The sequence below is a fragment of the Amphibalanus amphitrite genome, unplaced genomic scaffold (assembly GCF_019059575.1).
Source record: "Amphibalanus amphitrite isolate SeventyFive unplaced genomic scaffold, NRLGWU_Aamphi_draft 000049F_arrow, whole genome shotgun sequence".
In the NCBI taxonomy this organism is placed as follows: domain Eukaryota; kingdom Metazoa; phylum Arthropoda; class Thecostraca; order Balanomorpha; family Balanidae; genus Amphibalanus; species Amphibalanus amphitrite.
In genome coordinates, this window is record NW_024881545.1 from 888,102 (window position 1) to 906,429 (window position 18,328).

At 50.8% G+C, this 18,328-nt stretch overlaps 1 protein-coding gene across 2 annotated transcripts; it reads left to right on the plus strand.

Moving 5' to 3' along the window:
• Window positions 1-404: 404 nt before the first annotated feature.
• On the plus strand, window positions 405-2,945 carry LOC122377713. 2 transcript variants are annotated; one of them, XR_006255909.1, is made up of 3 exons: window positions 405-572; window positions 2,114-2,209; window positions 2,451-2,945. XR_006255909.1 is itself a non-coding variant. In XM_043358069.1 (3 exons), exons 1-3 carry the CDS (start codon window positions 530-532, stop codon window positions 2,655-2,657), a joined length of 315 nt encoding a protein of 104 aa, XP_043214004.1. In that variant the 5' UTR covers window positions 438-529; the 3' UTR covers window positions 2,658-2,945. The 2 variants fall into 2 exon arrangements, 1 of the variants encoding a protein (XP_043214004.1); XM_043358069.1 differs by having other exon boundaries at window positions 438-541.
• The last annotated feature ends 15,383 nt before the right edge of the window (window positions 2,946-18,328 follow it).

Sequence of the window (18,328 nt, forward strand, 5' to 3'; positions counted from 1 at the left end):
GGCGGACTCGTCTCAGCCCGGTCCGAAAGATTAGGGCTGATTGGATTGGTATATGGATGCAGGATGGTACAGACGTGACCAAACTTCTGACTTTTCGGAAGGTAAGTACCAAGGTCGTATCGCAACTGGCGACGGCACGTAAAAAACTCGATCGCTAACTGCGAATTCGCACTACCAGCGCAGATGCATTACTGTAACTAAATCTAATAGTTCGAACAATGACATTGGTGTTGATTACTGCACTGGTCGGCGTATTCAGAGACAACGCGGCATGGCGTGCTCATTTTGAAGGACTCGAGTGTTACAGCGATGATTTTATTAGGAATCCTACTTTGTGAGCACAATTTAATGGCAATGATATAATCGGTCCGGTGCCTGAGTCTCGGTCGTTTCTCGCGCGTTGCGTTCTGCTCCTCTCCTCTGCAGGCGCTAGGGCGTGGTCACCCGTACAGACAGGGTGCACGAGTTTATAAAAGGGGCGATAACGGACAGGGACGTCTGCATTTGCTCATCATCGGCCCCACTCAACATGCAACGCTGGGTGAGCTCGGACGTCTAGTTTCGCTGATTGGGTGAGCTGGGTAGGCTAATTTCTCTTATTGGGTGAACTGGGACGTCTAATTTCGCTTGTTGGGTGAGCTGGGACGACTATGTAGTTTTGCTTATGGATTAGCTGATACGTCTAAATTCAGCATAGGAACAGACATATGCTTAAACGTATGCCTAAATCAAACGTAAAATATGTATTGTTTTATGAATGGCCGATGCTTAGTTGTCAGCACTAGACTTTTTAAATTGCATTTTAATTTTTTTTAACGATTAACGATAGGGGAGAGTGGGGTAAGATGCCCAGGGTGGGAAAGACGCCCCACCCCCTCTAACGGCGAAACAAAGAACCGAACCTGGAAATTAATGTTTTTAGCGTAAAGCGGAAGCCTGCCTTGTTAACTGCACAAAAATTTGCGGAGCTCAGTTGGGCAACGGCTGGCTGGTGATCGCGTGTTTTTTTATTTGCTGCTTTCAAAAAATATTTTGGTGTCAGAACATTGTAAATATCAAAGAAGGTAGATAATTTTTGCGTCCCTTGCTATAGTCGTGATACATTTACATGCGTGTACTGTGTCCCAAACAGTTTGTTTCAGGGTGTAGTCTTATGGCTAACAAATTGTACTGATTTAATGTTACTTCGGTACCTTGGGGTAAGATGCCCCCTGTCCTGATGGGGAAAGACGCCCCCCTAAATCCGTAGGCTGTCCTTCAAGCAGCCCGTCAAATCATTTATTGCATACTTGTGATGAGAGACAAAAGCCGATATGGGACTATTGAGAGTCCAGTACGGTCGGGTGCTCCCCATGCCGGTCTCTCGGCCCACACAGCGACTTTTTGGGCGGCATCTGACTCTGAGAGCCATCACGACGGCCTCTGTGGGCCCCATTATTGGCTCCAGGGCCCCTCACGACATCCTTTGAGGGCTCCCACGTTGGCTCCACGGGCCGCCCTGGCATCTGAGGTCCCCACGATGAGCTCGAGGGCCCTCAAGCATCATGAAGACCTATAAGGGCCCCACAGTGGTCTCCGAACGCCACCACAGAGGCTTGTTTGGCCGCGCTGGACTATGATGGCCCTAACGATGACCTCTGAAGCCCCTTACGACTACTTTTGAGGGCTTTTACGATGACGTTTGGTTCTACTGCAGGCTCGAAGGGACTACTGACTCGTTCAGGCGATTCACGTGCCCATTTATGTCACGTATAGTGCAGGGGGCATCTTCCCCAACGCCAGGGGGCGTCTTTCCCATCTTGTGGGGTAAGATGCCCCCTTTCACTTCTTCAGGAAAATGCTTAATAACAAAAAAAAGTTATCATATTTCAGGCACGAAAGTGTGATATTTTTTGAGAAAAATGATGTCGGCTTCCGTTGAAACTCCAAGTTTTTGCTTTCCGATCGTCATTTTCGAATAATATATGACATAGTAAAACCCTGGGCATCTTTCCCCACTCTCCCCTACCTATGTAGGTACCTATAACAAAGCTCGATATTTATGCTCCGTTTAAATTTTTCTTTCCTAAATCAATAAGTAATATTCCGTTTACGTTCCGCTTTGCTTTCGCAGAGGACAGCTCTAATTGCCGCTGTCTCCTTCGCTCTGCTCAGCTCTCTTAGCGTGGATGCGATTCCAGCGCCCAAGTCTGATAGCGTGTCAAATGTCGTAAGTATTTTTATTGCATGGCTGTGATAAACGGGGTAATGTTTCGGGCAAAATATTTATGTTTTGCGGTGCGTCATCTGTTATGTGTGACCGGAGGTGAGGTAAGTGAGATTTGACGAGGTTAATTGTGATGCGATTAGGCAAGTAGGTGCCTATGTCTGTGTGGAAGCCTAGGCTAGGATGGAATGTGAAAGGTGATGTGAGATCAGACGTGTCAATTAAATCCCGCTCTGCCCCGCAGTTCTCCACTGTCGACGGTCCCCGGCAGCGGCCGGCCCGCGACATCACCACGGCGCTCATGCGCCGCTGGCGGCTCCGAAGCATGGTGGCCTCCGGTCTAGGCTACCCGGACCTGGGCTTCGAGGCACTGGAGCTGACCAGCCTGCGGCTGCCGCTGGCCCAGACCTACTCGGCGCTGGAGGTGTCCGTGCCAGACACCTACTGGTGATGACTGCTGGCGGGCCAGGATGCGCGCAGCGAGAGACGATAGCTCACAAATGTCGGAACTTGGTCCCTTTGTAAAGGAATAAGCGTCATGTGGAGCACGATATGTGACACTGGCTATGGCGAGCCTAATGGGGTGAATAATTCATACTATTGTACATGCAAAAATGATGTGTTTCATTTCGTGTTAGTTATAAAAGGTTTATAATAAATGTTTACCGAAGTGACCTAGCACTCGTGATTTAGGTAGGTACCTACGTTCAAGTTCGACTTAAATACAAGTTTTGGAATATGATGGCTGTTAACCCGCGCGGGGCTGCAGGTCTCCAGCCGAACGCGCGGGGCTGGGGGGGTAAATTTTACCCCCCCCCCTGTTATCTCCCGAACTAATGGTCCGATTTGGAAAATTCAAACGCCAATCGAAAGATCTCATCACGAACAACTAAAAACATGTACTTAATTTTAAGTTTGAGGTCAAGGTCAAGGTCAGGTCAAGGGTACAAATTGCAAGTTTCTACAGTATCGGTCTTGCACCGTAGTTGCCGAAGAATGGAGTCATCGACTGAGACTGATTGCCCAAAACGTGTTCTTAGGCTACCAAGACAATATTCGTTGCATACAATATCATTCAGAGGTCAAGGTCAAGGTCAGGTCAGGTCAGGTCAGGTCACCAAAAACAAAATATAGAAAAGGGCATGTGCGACACATGTTTTATGGGTCATTTTACTCATAGAATTCAATAGGCACACTCAATAAGTGATATGGACCACCTCTGGATGAATTTCAGGTCGAGGTCAGGTCAAGGTCAGGTCAAGTGAGGTCAAATTTTGAAGTTGGTTTTTAAGGCCTCAAATCAAATGGTGCCATTTTTGTTTCCGTACGAGGTCTAGAACTTCAAAAAAAATCATTTTTTTCAAATTTTTTGTGTGTCGTGACGTCATAAAATTTTGAATAACTCCCACATTTTGAACCGATTCTTCTAAAAATTGGTATGTAGGTGCACATAGACCACTTCTCTGACATATATTCCGGTTTTTTCGATACACTCGAAATTTTGGATTTTATAACTATTTTCCCAAAAAAGTCAGTTTTTTGAAAAAAAAAAATTGGACCAAAATCCAAAGTTTTCAAAAAATTGAGATAGCCATTTGATAGACAAAGTAGAATTACGTATAACCTTTTTGTTACGTCTTGATTCCTTTAAAAATGAAGATGTTGGCGGCGTTTGAAGTTTTGCCGTTTTTGAGGCGAAAATGGCGAACATGACGTCACTAAAACGTAAATTTCTCAAAAATTTCCCGACGGATTTCGCTCAAATTTTCAGGGAACGTGTCAAATTGATGCAAGAAAAGGTACTGAAAGTTTGGCGCCGCTGCGCGCCGCCGTTTTTGAGATATTGCAAAAATTCGCGAGGGGGGTAAAATTTACCCCCCAGCCCCGCGCGGGTTAAGCGTTTTATATGACCTCGAAGTCTGGCTTGATCTATAGAGAAAAACAGCCAGCCTGCTCCCTGTATCCAGTTTGGACAGTCATGACATGTTGATCTTACATAACCTCAGTGACCTCGAGAGGTCGCTTGGACGTTCGTCGGTAGCAGTCATCATAGAAGTTAGAAACTACTGGGTCGATCTAGACAGAAACGTCACAAGCTGATCTGTCATATATTTTAATCAATTGTTCCGAGTGTGGCGACCTCAGCTGTGAGCTCGACTACACAGTGGAGGGCCAACCTACCGGAACGGGCCTATGTCAGGCATCCGCTCCTCAGCAACTGCCGAGCCGAATGACACGAAAATGTCACCAGTCGATAAGCCGCATGAATTCTTATCTAGAAATTTTAACTATGGTGACCTGAACCTCATAAAATCTCAGACACCTCGAGAGGTCAATTGCTGTGTTATAATAGGTATGTACAGTAGGTCTACAAAATACCAAAGTCCTCTCCGTATGCGGGCAGCCGGGCAGGTGGCGCCTGAGTAGCGCTCAAGCGCTAACTGCCCACTGGTGACCCGCATACGGCGGGGACTTATTTTGTAGACCTACTTGAGTGTACGCAATATGCATGGCTTCCAAAGTCAAAATGTTGAGTTGGCCCCTTGAGGTCATGCGTTATGCAAGTCAGCTGAGGTTACCATATTTTTTTCAGCCGATTAGATCGACTACTGCTATTCGAATGATGTCATTTGCATCTCGACAGGCTAAGTATTTCCCACCCCCACGGTGACTATGGGCCTGTTCCAGCGCCTCCAGTAGAAATTCTTGACTGGAGGCTCTACCAGAGGTTTTACTGGAGGCGCTGGAACGCAATCTGGAGATTTCTGGAGATTGGCATCACATATACCAAAAGAATGACGATTGCTCTCTCTTAAAACGCAAAATTTGTTTTAAATTTTATTAAGAAAGATTAAGAAAATTATAGCAATGTAATTTTCTTTACATTCAAGCTGTAAAATAATCAGTCAAATGTCCTTTGTTTACATTCGTGATTGTCACATGTGCGCCATAATTGTAGACCAGAGCCTCCAGAGAAATTTGGACCTCTCAACTCTCTGGAGGCTACTGGAGGTTTCTGGAGCTTTGCCGAGAGCTTTCTGGAGCTTTCTGGAGGCGCTGGAACGCTCTCTGGAGGATTCTAGAGCTTTCTGGAGCTTTCTGGAGGTTTCTGGAGGCGCTGGAACAGGCCCTATAAATAGTATTTCCTATCTAATAAATAATATTTATCCCATGGCGAAAGGATGTGTTACACATTGGTTCACGTGTTATCTTGAAAAGTTTATCACTCGATGGATAACTGAGTTGTTAAACATGCGGGAGGGGTTTAACAAATTGTTAAACCCCTTGTTGTGACGTCACATTTCATACAGGGATGGGGTATTGAAATTAAATGTGTTAATTCATTTGAATAACCAAAACAAACATCGGTGATCCATCATATGACGATATGTATTTCAATCACATCGCATCACATTCAAAACATTCGAGTTGCAGGCTGAACAAGCATAACGTTTTAATGGTGACAGTTTTCAAAATCACTATTCAAATCACTCCACTCCTTGTTGTCTAGCGCCCTCGTAACTTCAGTTACGACTGTACACATAGAATGTACAGCCATTGAAGTTCCCACTGAATCCGCTCGCACCAGTCGACATGCTCTGCGCGTGAACATCTTGCCCCCCATCCGCGCGAGACACAACTTCTGTCCTCTTGACTGGCCCAGCAGGATGGCTCTCTCCTGCGACCACAGCCGACATTCTCCTCTGCATTTTTTCATCGGCTTCGGCGTAGCTCGATAGAGAACTAACACTCTTATGTCCCGTAAGCTGCGCAATGAAATGCGGCGCCACTTGAGCGTCAAGAAGTCGTTTAACCCGGCAGGCGGTGGGCCTACCAGCCACCTTCCGCGCGGTGGGGGGGGGGGCACTTTTTTGCCCCCCCGTATCTCCGAAACTACTGGACGGATCCGGAAAATTCAAACGGCGTTCGATAGCCCTGCCAAATTTGTCGAAGGAAACCAAATTTCATTGACCTCGGGGTCACCGATGACGTCTCAGGTCAGGTCAAAGATGTTTCACCGTTCACGGGGCTTCTAGGGAAAGCGCTATAACACCGAGTAAAACGCATTTTGTCGAAAATCAGCGATAAGGCGTCAGTTGTCTAGTACCTATGTTGCTATTAGAGGTCACTGGTCATACCAGGTCAGGTCACAGGTCAGGTCACCAAAGGTCACCAAGGGTCACCACATGAGCCCAACTTTACTAAGGTTATGCGATGCATGTTTTATGGCCAGTTTTTCATTTCCAACTCAATGGTGTTGGTTATAAGACCATCAGGTACGGTTTAGGTCACTTTCTGGTGGAGTTCAGGTCAAGGTCAGGTCAAAAAAGGTCAAATTTCAAAGTTGATATTTTTGCATAAAATGGGTATCGATTCGATGCAGCTCGTCACGGGGAGTCTAATGGTGGTCTTTGTTTTGCGCTACGAGGTCTAGAATTGCTAAAAATTGAGTTTGAAAATTTGACGTCATCAATTTTCAACAGTTTTTTCGCTATAACTTGGCCAAAAAAAGAGGTATCGATCTCAAATTTGGTATGTAGATAGAAGGCGGTAGGGGCTATCACATATATTCCGGTTTTTCGAAATTCAAAAAACTTTTTGGATTTTTTTGATATTATATTCAAAAAATCTATTTTTTGATTTTTGGGGGTTAAAATCCAAAAAATTCGAAAAACCGAAATAGCAGTTTTGTAGCCCTTTTTATTCCACACCTTTTATGTCTGAAACATTTTTCTGTATCTCTAAAGCTGTAGTCCTGACAGCTCTTCCCGCGAAACCTGTTTTTGGGTCGAAAATGGCAAAAATGACGTCACTCTGACGTCATTAGCGGCCAACCTATCATAGCCTTTGAAAAAATTTTTGGTCACCATGTGCGCTAGCTGCTCCCGGGAGGGTACTGAAAGTTTGGTGACGATCGGCGCAGCGGTTCTCGAGATATATCAAAAAAACTAAAGGGGGGGGCAAAAAATTGCCCCCCCCCCACCGCCTGGAAGGTTAACGCCGGTCTTGCGGCCGCTGTGGTTGGTAAACCTGTTTCCTTCTAAGCCCGCGTCAATCGCTGTCTCTTTCATCATCTTGCTGAGGCTGCCGTTGCCGAGCGGCTGGTTTTTATACCAGTCTTCTTTGCTCTGGTAGTTGATGGCTAGGTAGAACGCTGGGTGTTATTTGTTGTGTCTCTTTTCTTCATATAGCTTGAAAAGAGCCACCGCACAGCTTTCGGAACACTGACCCTCACAAGTACAGTATATCTTGGGGGTGAATGGGCGTCCCGGGCATGCACCTTTTCTCGTCTTAGTAGCTCGCTCCTGAAACTCGATGAAGGTCCCTTCAGACGATTCACCGAGCTTCACATCGCCCCATTGCATGTCACGGTGTTCTTGAACACCACGAAGACCGAAGCCAGTGGTAAACTTCCACCAGAGTGCCCGCAAGAGACACTTAGGCGAGTGTTTCCCCATTGCTCCACTAGTCCAAAGTTTCTTCTCATCATCTTCGCTGAGGGGCATTGCACGATTCGGCCGATTTCCCTTTCCTGCTCCCTTCGCAATGGTCACCTTTGCCGACAGACAAGCTGTAATGTACTCGTGATGCCGGCGGCTGCGCTACCGCCGACACCCGTGCAATCCTCCAACAGCCGTCTGCCACCCAGCCGTGGTGGTCCAACTATTATCTTACTTTACTTTAGCATCCGTTGGTCAGGGAATGCAACACCTTTGCCGCACGGTGGGTCGCGAGCCCTCGTGGGTTGCGGTGTGCAATACACCGTCTTAATTGCAAGGAACGTAATATTACATTTATGTTACGTTAAATGTTTAAACTCCGTGACTCATTCATTATCTCCGTCTTTCGTCTCTCGTCTCGAATGTCTCTCTCTGCCAAACAAGATAAAGATTTCTGCTCCGTTATTATTTACATAAAACAAGTATAACGCCAAAGAATGAAACAAGACTGCTCGGAAATGTACGTCTACGGGAAATTACGTCGCCTCAGAATAAACGCGCAGATTAGCCTAACATACCCTAACACGCGCAATCTACACATTTACTTTACCTTGCTCGTAGCCTAGCTAGGGAGGCGGGGTGAGCACAAAGCCCCATCCTCCGGGTCAGCGGGACACCTACCTCGAGCGAAGCCACCACACGAGAGCCCCGATCGGCCGGCGCTCTCGCGTTATAACCCAGCTCGAGGCGGGAGTCGGAACGGTCAGCCCGCCCGAGGTGAAAGCCAGCCTCGCGTTCCGACGCGGCGCCCGTCGACCAGGAAAACCTATTCCTACAGGCGCGGGCTTTACATAAATACCCCCTTCTCCGCAAGGTGGGTTAAATCCCCTTACTTCCGGGGAGGGGGTCTTTAGTAAAGCCTTACAATCGACAGACTAAGACGCTCCGAAATGCACAGATCGCGATCACATATGTAGCAGGGATACGGAGCAGCCTTCAAGCGGAGCAGGAGCACGTCATACACACATTAGACATATTTACCGACATAAGACATATACTCAGACATTTAGAGCAGCGGGCAGGCAGCCGGCAGCGGATGGTACTCGGACCGCAGCAGGCGGCCTCTCTTGTGCCGCCGCGCTCAGGCAGCGGGCAGCCGGTTCGGGCCGCAGTAGGCAGCAGTGTCCCGGACTGCGGCAGTCGGGCGGCAGCGCCCGGGCCGCAACAGCGAGCGGCGTTGCCCGGGCTTCCGCAGCGGGCGGCTTCTCTTGGGCCGCAGCAGCAAGCAGCAGTTATGTTGGCCGGGCTGCAGCAGTAGGCGGCAGTGGGCGGCCGCCGCAGGGGCGGCATTGCTCGGGGCGCAGGCTGCAACAGCAGGCAGCGGTGCCCCCGGACCCTCACAGTCAGGCGGCTACGCCCGGGCCGCAACAGCGAGTAGCGTTGACCGGGCTGCAGCAGTTGTGCGGCAGCGACAGGGCCGTAGCAGTAGGCGGCGATGCTTGAATCGCAGCAGCGGGCTCGTGCCGCAGCAGTGGCGGCAGTCGGCAGCGCTTGGCGCAGCAGTGGGCCGCAGCAGTGAGCCGCAGCAGTGGGCCGCTTCAGTGGGCGGCCTCGCGGTATCGTCGTCGGCGAGGTACGGGACCGCTGTCGGCGGCAGTGCGCCGTCCGGCGGCATTTGATGGCGCCCGGACCGCAGCAGTCGGCAGCGCTTGGCGCAGCAGTGGGCCGCTTCAGTGGGCGGCCTCGCGGTATCGTCGTCGGCGAGGTACGGGACCGCTGTCGGCGGCAGTGCGCCGTCCGGCGGCAGTCGATGGCGCCCGGACCGCAGCAGTCGGCAGCGCTTGGCGCAGCGGTGGGCCGCTTCAGTGGCGGCCTCGCGGTATCGTCGTCGGCGAGGTACGGGACCGCTGTCGGCGGCAGTGCGCCGTCCGGCGGCATTTGAGGGCGCCCGGACCGCAGCAGTCGGCAGCGCTTGGCGCAGCAGTGGGCCGCTTCAGTGGGCGGCCTCGCGGTATCGTCGTCGGCGAGGTACGGGACCGCTGTCGGCGGCAGTGTGCCGTCCGGCGGCAGTCGATGACGCCCGGACCGCAGCAGTCGGCAGCGCTTGGCGCAGCAGTGGGCCGCTTCAGTGGGCGGCCTCGCGGTATCGTCGTCGGCGAGGTACGGGACCGCTGTCGGCGGCAGTGCGCCGTCCGGCGGCATTTGATGGCGCCCGGACCGCAGCAGTCGGCAGCGCTTGGCGCAGCGGTGGACCGCTTCAGTGGGCGGCCTCGCGGCATCGTCGTCGGCGAGGTACGGGACCGCTGTCGGCGGCAGTGCGCCGTCCGGCGGCAGTCGATGGCGCCCGGGCCGCAGCAGTCGGCAGCGCTTGGCGCAGCGGTGGGCCGCTTCAGTGGGCGGCCTCGCGGTATCGTCGTCGGCGAGGTACGGGACCGCTGTCGGCGGCAGTGCGCCGTCCGGCGGCATTTGATGGCGCCTGGACCGCAGCAATCGGCAGCGCTTGGCGCAGCAGTGGGTCGCTTCTGTGGGCGGCCTCGCAGTCTCGCCGTCGGCGAGGTACGGGACCGCTGTCGGCGGCAGTGCACCGTTCGGCGGTTGTCTATGGTGTCTGGGCCGCAGCAGTCGGCAGCAGGTAGGCAGCCGGCAGCCGGCAGCAGGTGCGGGCCGCAGCAGGTGGGCGGCATCTCTTGTGCCGCAACAGGCAGGCGGCACGCAGCGGGCAGGCAGCCGGCAGCGGGCAGCAGGCAGGCAGCCGGCAGCAGCTTCGGGCCGCAGCAGGCGGGCTGCCGGCAGCGGGCAGGCAGTCTGGCAGCGGGCAGCAGCAGACAGCAGGCAGGCAGCCGGCTGCCGGAGCAGCTTCGGGCCGCAGCAGGCGGGCTGCTGGCAGCGGGCAAGCAGCCGGCAGCGGGCAGCAGCAGACAGCAGGCAGCCGGTGCAGCAGCTTCGGGCCGCAGCAGGCGGGCTGCTGGCAGCGGGCAAGCAGCCTGCAGAGGGCAGGCAGCCGGCAGCGGGCGGCAGCAGACAGCAGGCAGCCGGTTCGGGCCGCAGTAGGCGGGCTGCTGGCAGCGGGCAAGCAGCCCGCAGAGGGCAGGCAGCCGGCAGCGGGCGGCAGCAGACATCAGGCAGCCGGTTCGGGCCGCAGTAGGCGGGCTGCTGGCAGCGGGCAAGCAGCCGGCAGCGGGCAGCAGCAGACCGCAGGCAGGCGGCATGCAGCTGGCGGGCTGCTGGCAGCGGGCAAGCAGCCGGCAGCGGGCGGCAGCAGACAGCAGGCAGGCAGCCGGTGCTCGGACCACAGCCGGCGGTCTCTCTTGTGCCGCAGCAGGCAGCGGGCAGGCAGCCGCTTCATGCAGACTGCCGGCAGCAGGCAGCAGCCCCGGGCCGCCGCAGTTGGGCGGCTGTGCAGCAGCCGACAGCGGTGCTCGGACCGCAACAGTTGGGCGGCATCCCTTGTGCCGCGGCAAGCAGACTGCTGGCAGCGGACGGCGTTTGGACCGCAGCAGTCAGTTGAGCCGCAGCGGTGGGTGGCACCTCAATACTGCCACTACAGGGGCAGCGTCCGGTCGGGCGGCGGCGCCCTCAGCGGGTGGCACCCTCTTGGTCGCGCCGTCTGCTGCCACTAGGTGGCGCTAGCGGCGGCGCTCTCTCGGCGAGCGCCCTCTTGGACGCGCTGTTCGCCGCCACTTGGTGGCGCTAGCAGCGGCGCTCTCTTGGCGAGCGCCCTCTTGGACGCGCCGTCTGCTGCCACTTGGTGGCGCTAGCAGCGGCGCTCTCTCGGCGAGCGCCCTCTCGGTCGCGCCGTCTGCTGCCACTTGGTGGCGCTAGCAGCGACGCTCTCTCTCGCTCGCTTCAGGCGGCGGACGGCAGGCGGCGCCCGTGGCGACGTCGCTCGGTACTCCGGCGGCGGCGTCCTCGGCTGGTGACGCCCTCTTGGTCGCGCCGTCTGCTGCCACTAGGTGGCGCTAGCAGCGTCGCTCTCCTCATCCCTCGCTTCTCGCGGCGTACGGCGGGCGGCGCTCATGGCGGCGACGCGCGGTACTCCGGCGGCGGCGTCCTCGGCTGGTGACGCCCTCACGATCGCGCCGTCTGCTGCCACTAGGTGGCGCTAGCAGCGACGCTCTCCTCATCCCTCGCTTCTCGCGGCGGACGGCGGGCGTCGCTCGTGGCGGCGACGCGCGGTACTCCGGCGTCGGCGCCCTCATGGTCGCGCCGTCCTCTGCCACTTGGTGGCGCTAGCGGCGACGCTCTCCTGGCGACACCGCTTCTCTCCCCACTCGCGGCGGAAGCGGTCCCCCGCTCCATTTCTCTCCCTCTTTCTTCTCTCGCGGCGGCGCGGCGACTTCCTCTCTCTATCGCGGCGGACGGCGGGGCGGCGCTCCCTCACTCGGCGGTGATGCTGGCGACGCCGCCGTCACTTTGCGGCGCCCTCTGCCGGCGGCGCAGCTGATGACGCCTCCTGGCGACGTCCTTTGTTTCTCTCTATGACGCGGCGGACCGACGGTGCAGGTGCGTTTCCTCTCTGCTACCGCGTCGGCGACATCTACTTCTCGTTTCCTCTCTGCTACCCGACGGCGACATCTACCTCCTTCTCTCCTCTGCTACCGCGACGACGACATCTACTTCTTTCTCTTCTCTGCTACCGTGACGACCTCTACTCTCTTCTCTTCTCAGCTACCCGACGGCGACATCTACTTCCTTCTCTCCTCTGCTACCGCGACGACTTCTACTCTCTCTTATCTGCTTCCCGACGGCGACATTGACCGAGCCGAGAGCGGTGCGGCTCCCTGTCGTGCAGGCGATCTGTCCTCCACATCCGTCGGTGGCTCTCGGAGATCGCCCGCCGCGCACCTGACGATAAAAACAAAACAACTCGGCAGGAAAAACGTTCATTACGCAATGCCTAGCTAAGTCAGTCACATCATATTCATCACACTTTCCACATTTAAACGTTTGCGAACAATCAACCATTTACAGAACACTTCATTACACTTCGCACATTCAACGTTTCATACTTTTAATCAACCCGTTACAGAGCACATGCTTAATCTAAATATGCCTGATGAAAGGAGTGAGTATTGGATGTAAGGAAGGATAAACGGTACATACCAGCCGCGGTTATAGGGGCACCTCTGGTTGTTAAAGACGGCTAACATCGGCCGTGGGGCGTGACATCACAACACCGCGGATGATTGTCCGTAATTCTTGGCCCTTTTCCGATTGATGATCGGACTTTGAAATCTGCAAGCTTCAATCGTTAATGAAATTTGTATTCCATGAGAAATTGGTTAAGACTGAACTTTTCCGAAATTGTACGTTTAACACGTCACAGTCGACCATCCGACCTGACCACGTGAGCGGCCGTCTCAGTAGTCACAGGTATTGACCGGTATGATCATGCTAAACGGGCCATTTATTTCGCAAAACAAATCATTTAAATTTCCTTCCGCCTAAACTGAGTTTAGAGCGGCATTGCGTGGTCACAGGTAATGGTCGGTATGATCACGCTGAACGGGCCATAAAATTTTGCACAAAACAAGTCATTCAAATTTCGTTCCGTCTAAACTGAGTTTAGATCGGCATCTCTCGTCGCCGGCCCTTTGGTAACGGTTCAGCGACAGAGCCGACTGTGGGTCGGGTCACCGTCACTGGCACCTGGCGATCGGGGAAGTGATTAGATGGTGCGTGGGATCTGGGGAAAGTGAAAGCGGGACATGGGTCGACTCCCACTGCGCAGAGAAGCGGGTCAAATGTGCGTGCGGCGCAGCGCCGATGGCTGTGAAAGCCAGGAAGAAGAGATAACTGATCGCTGAGATCGCAGAGATGCGGGTCGAATGTGCGTGCGGCGCAGCGCGATGGCTGTGAAAGCCAGGAAGAAGAAATGACTGATCGCGGAGATAATGATCGGGGCTGGGAAGGATTGCCTGGGAGACGGGTTTCTGGCGCATTTCGCCCATGGAGGATAATAGTCTGCGGAAATGCGGTACCGCATTCCACTAGTCTCCGCCATTACAGCGCTCCGACGCATGCCCAGCGGCGCTGGAATAATGGATCGGGACGACGGGCCAAACAGCAAACACACCGGCTAGGTCGGTGACCATTGCACAAGTCGAGCGGCTGGCGCCGGCGCTGGGGATAAGGACAGAATAGCGAAACTGGTATTCGGCTCTGAGTTCAGTTCTTCGAATACGAAAGGACGATTTCGCTCGTTGGCGGCTGTCAATTCGGGGAGCGGGGAAGCATCAACCAGACATATGTAGATCCACAGGAACGGTTCCCGAAGAATTAAGAATCGCATATAGGGGCCGTATCGCTCAATTAATTATCATCAACGCCAAATGAAATTAAAACTGTGAAATTGAACCAGATTATGCTTAAATCATAACCTGAACAATGCTGACAGTTTTATTTTAAATCAAATACCTCAAATTATGACAAGCAATTTAATGTAACCGGTGAGCCTTCGTCCAACACTGAAAAACATATTGAAAAGTTATAACAATTTAAACGATATGCAAGTAATATGTGAGTAAGTTTGAAATTTGCTTTATATTGATACATTTACAGGCAAATAAAGTGGATTTAAACTAAAACGACATCTTATAAAAGTGGGTTTAAACTAAAACGACATCTTATATTCTTAGGTACATGAATCTTGTAGAACATGGGCGTAAAGCGCGTAAGTGCCAAAACTTAAACGGTAAATAAACTAACATGCCTACAAAGCTGATGTTAAACGACGATTCATTTTGTTACATGAATCAGAATGTTTTAAAACGTCGGCTTATGCACGTAAACGGAAAATAAAGATTGTAATCGGTAATTGAATTTACATTCCCAAAATATTAATCGAGCTTCACAAATACAATACAGCATTCTAAATATAGATTGCACGGGCAATACGTTTCCATAACACGTGAATTTAGTTCACGGCTTGCAGCAATTGATCATGCTTCGTAAACGATTACAAAAGCCTGCACGAAGCAAACAGATTAAAACGGTGAAACGATTTAATACGGCAAAATGCATTATTTATCAAAGGTTTGAGTTAAACAGACTAGTTTGACATTTTTACCTAGTGAATTTAAAGTTTCACCGGCAATTAATTTATATTCGATCAGTGAGCCTAGCCCAGGTTATAGTAAAATGGGAAATAATCAATATGTTCAATTACGATAATTCATGAGAATTATGAGCAAAATATGGCAATTTTGACATTTCCTTATGAATACCTTATTCACAATTTTTTTTAGAATTTCAATGATTCCCGATCAGTGAATGAGAGAATAAGAACAGTAAAACGGTGAAATAACCTTTGAACGGTTAAACGCAAAATTTACGAATAATTCTGAGGAAACATGGTCATTCTAACATCTCGCTTAGTGAATGTTCAGATAATAATTTCACCGGCATTTCAAATGATTTTGACGAGGGAAGTATCAGTTTCAACGACAAAACTACATTACGTATCACGTAAATACGTTACTGGCAAAATCATATCATTACGAATTTATAAAGTTTTACAATTTAACGCCTGTGGTTTGAATTGGCCACTTATAGGTCTTAGAAAGAAACGAAGCACAGCAAAGTTTTCTAGCATTTCAAACATAGCACTAGATATCAGGCATAACAATAATTGAAGTTCTCGTCAGGACAGGCCTTCTTCCGTGACGAAAACATTTCAATTTCATCTCTCGCACAACATTCCAATCAATCATACGGTCCGCCATTCATCGGTTAGATCTTTAATCTCACCGATGTCTTATTTATGCAGTCGTCAACAAAATTTTCCTAATGAATTTTTGGTGGCTGGCTCGCTCGATTGTCCCTGAGTAATGAATATTTCACGGAGTGAGCAAATTAAATCGGCACATCGACTGGGGCTGTTCGGTCGAGATTTACGGGCTTCTCCAACCAACTAATGCAGTTTAAGACTTATATAGTGGTCAGACAAGGGTCACACCGACTTGCAGCACAAAGCGCACGCAAGACAAGCTAGTTCGGTCGAGACTTATGGGCTTCTCTATATCAAGAGAAGGGATCGCTGCCGACTTGCACAACATGCCGCCCAAACAACAGGTGTCTGGGTCGCGGATTTACGGGCTTCTCCAACCAACTAACGCAGTTTAAGACTTATATAGTGGCTGAACAAGGGTCACACCGACTGACATGATTGTGCACGCAAACTAGCCTGCTTGGTCGAGACTTACGGGCTTCTCCATATCAGAAGAAGGGTCACTGCCGACTTGAGCAATGTGCACACGTAACAGCGATTCCCGGCCGATGCACCAAAATTATGTAATGTACTCGTGATGCCGGCGGCTGCGCTACCGCCGACACCCGTGCAATCCTCCAACAGCCGTCTGCCACCCAGCCGTGGTGGTCCAACTATTATCTTACTTTACTTTAGCATCCGGTGGTCAGGGAATGCAACACCTTTGCCGCACGGTGGGTCGCGAGCCCTCGTGGGTTGCGGTGTGCAATACACCGTCTTAATTGCAAGGAACGTAATATTACATTTATGTTACGTTAAATGTTTAAACTCCGTGACTCATTCATTATCTCCGTCTTTCGTCTCTCGTCTCGAATGTCTCTCTCTGCCAAACAAGATAAAGATTTCTGCTCCGTTATTATTTACATAAAACAAGTATAACGCCAAAGAATGAAACAAGACTGCTCGGAAATGTACGTCTACGGGAAATTACGTCGCCTCAGAATAAACGCGCAGATTAGCCTAACATACCCTAACACGCGCAATCTACACATTTACTTTACCTTGCTCGTAGCCTAGCTAGGGAGGCGGGGTGAGCACAAAGCCCCATCCTCCGGGTCAGCGGGACACCTACCTCGAGCGTAGCCACCACACGAGAGCCCCGATCGGCCGGCGCTCTCGCGTTATAACCCAGCTCGAGGCGGGAGTCGGAACGGTCAGCCCGCCCGAGGTGAAAGCCAGCCTCGCGTTCCGACGCGGCGCCCGTCGACCAGGAAAACCTATTCCTACAGGCGCGGGCTTTACAAAGCCCGAAACTTATCATATTCTTTAATCTTTCCCACTCAGATCTGGTTGCGGGTGCTTCACGGCCTTCAGATGTCTCTCCAGCGAATACCGAACGCCGTTGTAAGTAGAAATTTCAAATGGATCGCCATTGTCCTTGTTAAGTTCCATGATAAATTCGCATAGAATTATGTTCAGCTCCCTTGCCGGAATAATCTCTATCGGTCTAGTCTCATTCTTTCTTTGTAGAAAAGCGTCTAACTTCCGGATATCTGACTTGGTTTTCTTAGTCGTTGCCGCCGGCACCTGATTTTGAATAAACTTGTCAATTCTTTCTTCCACATTTTCATCTGGTTCATCATCATAGTCCAGGAACCCTTGAAACATGTCAAAATTAGGTAACTCCCTTTCATGGTTCATATCGACCCAGAAAGTAGTTAGACCAAGAAGAAGTAGAAATTAATTAGTACAATAAAGTAATCAGACCCCTACTATCAAAAAGTAACGAGAAAGTAATCCAAGGAAGTAATCATGGAAGCTGATAAATATTTTGCAGATGGCTTTGTGAGCTTGTATATTTATTGAAGAACGCGCAACCGCCACGGGATAAAACAATTAAACCACTCGCAGGAAAAAAAATCATTTAAACGTCGAGCCGCAGGCGAGACGTTTAAATGATTTTTATTCCTGCTCGTGGTTTAAAGGGACCCTCCCACCTTCAAAAAAGTTTATGAATTGGCATGAAAGTGATGTCGCTCGGTTCAGAAAGAGCGAAAACGAATATCTACCAAATTTCACCGAAAAATATTCACCGGTTTTCAAGATATTAGACTTTTACTTTTGTTTACTTTTTTGGGATCTCCGCTGTTTCTAGCGACTTTATTTTAGAAGTGCGGCGTTTGCGGCAGATGTTGCGCGCAAATAGCATATACCACCGCGTGCTACAAAACGTTTTAGTCAAACATTTAAAAATCGTTAGATATCTGCGCTGACGTCACACATTCAGAGGGGTATTCTTAAAGGGACCCTCCCACCTTCAAAAAAGTTAATGAATTGGCACGAAAGTGATGTCGCTCGGTTCAGAAAGAGCAAAAATGAATATCTACCAAATTTCATCGAAAAATATCCACCGGTTTTCAAGATATTAGACTTTTACTTTTGTTTACTTTTCGGGATCTCCGCTGTTCCTAGCGACTTTATTTGAAAGTGCGGCATTTGTTGCGCGCAAAGCAGCATATACCACCGCGTGCTGCCAAACGTTTTAGTAAAAGTTTTAAAAATCGTTAGATCTCCGCTGACGTCACAAATTCTAAGGGGGCATACCAATGCATTAGCCCCTTAGAATCCAAAAACTGCAAGTTTGAAATTCCATATCTCCGAATTAAAGCATTTTTCGATGTTGTGAGTGCCCAAACCGGTATTTTCAGGCCATGGCCACCAATTTGGCTATCTCAACTCAAAACTAATGTTAAGGTGGGAGGGTCCCTTTAAGCATTAGCCCCTCTGAATCAAAATGCTGCAATTTTGAAATTCAATATTTCCGATTTAAGGCATTTCTCGATGTTATGAGTGCCGAAACCGGTAATTGTGAGCCAGGGACCCCATTTTGGCTATCTCAACTCAAATCTAATGTTAAGTGGGAGGGTCCCTTTAACGATGGTTTTAGTCTAAGATTTAAAAATCGTTAGATCT

Excerpts from the sequence above, each read along its gene's own strand:
- LOC122377713 (XM_043358069.1), top strand. Across the intron at positions 2,210-2,450 it reads CTGATAGCGTGTCAAATGTC|TTCTCCACTGTCGACGGTCC; the intron begins GTAAGTATTTTT and ends TCTGCCCCGCAG.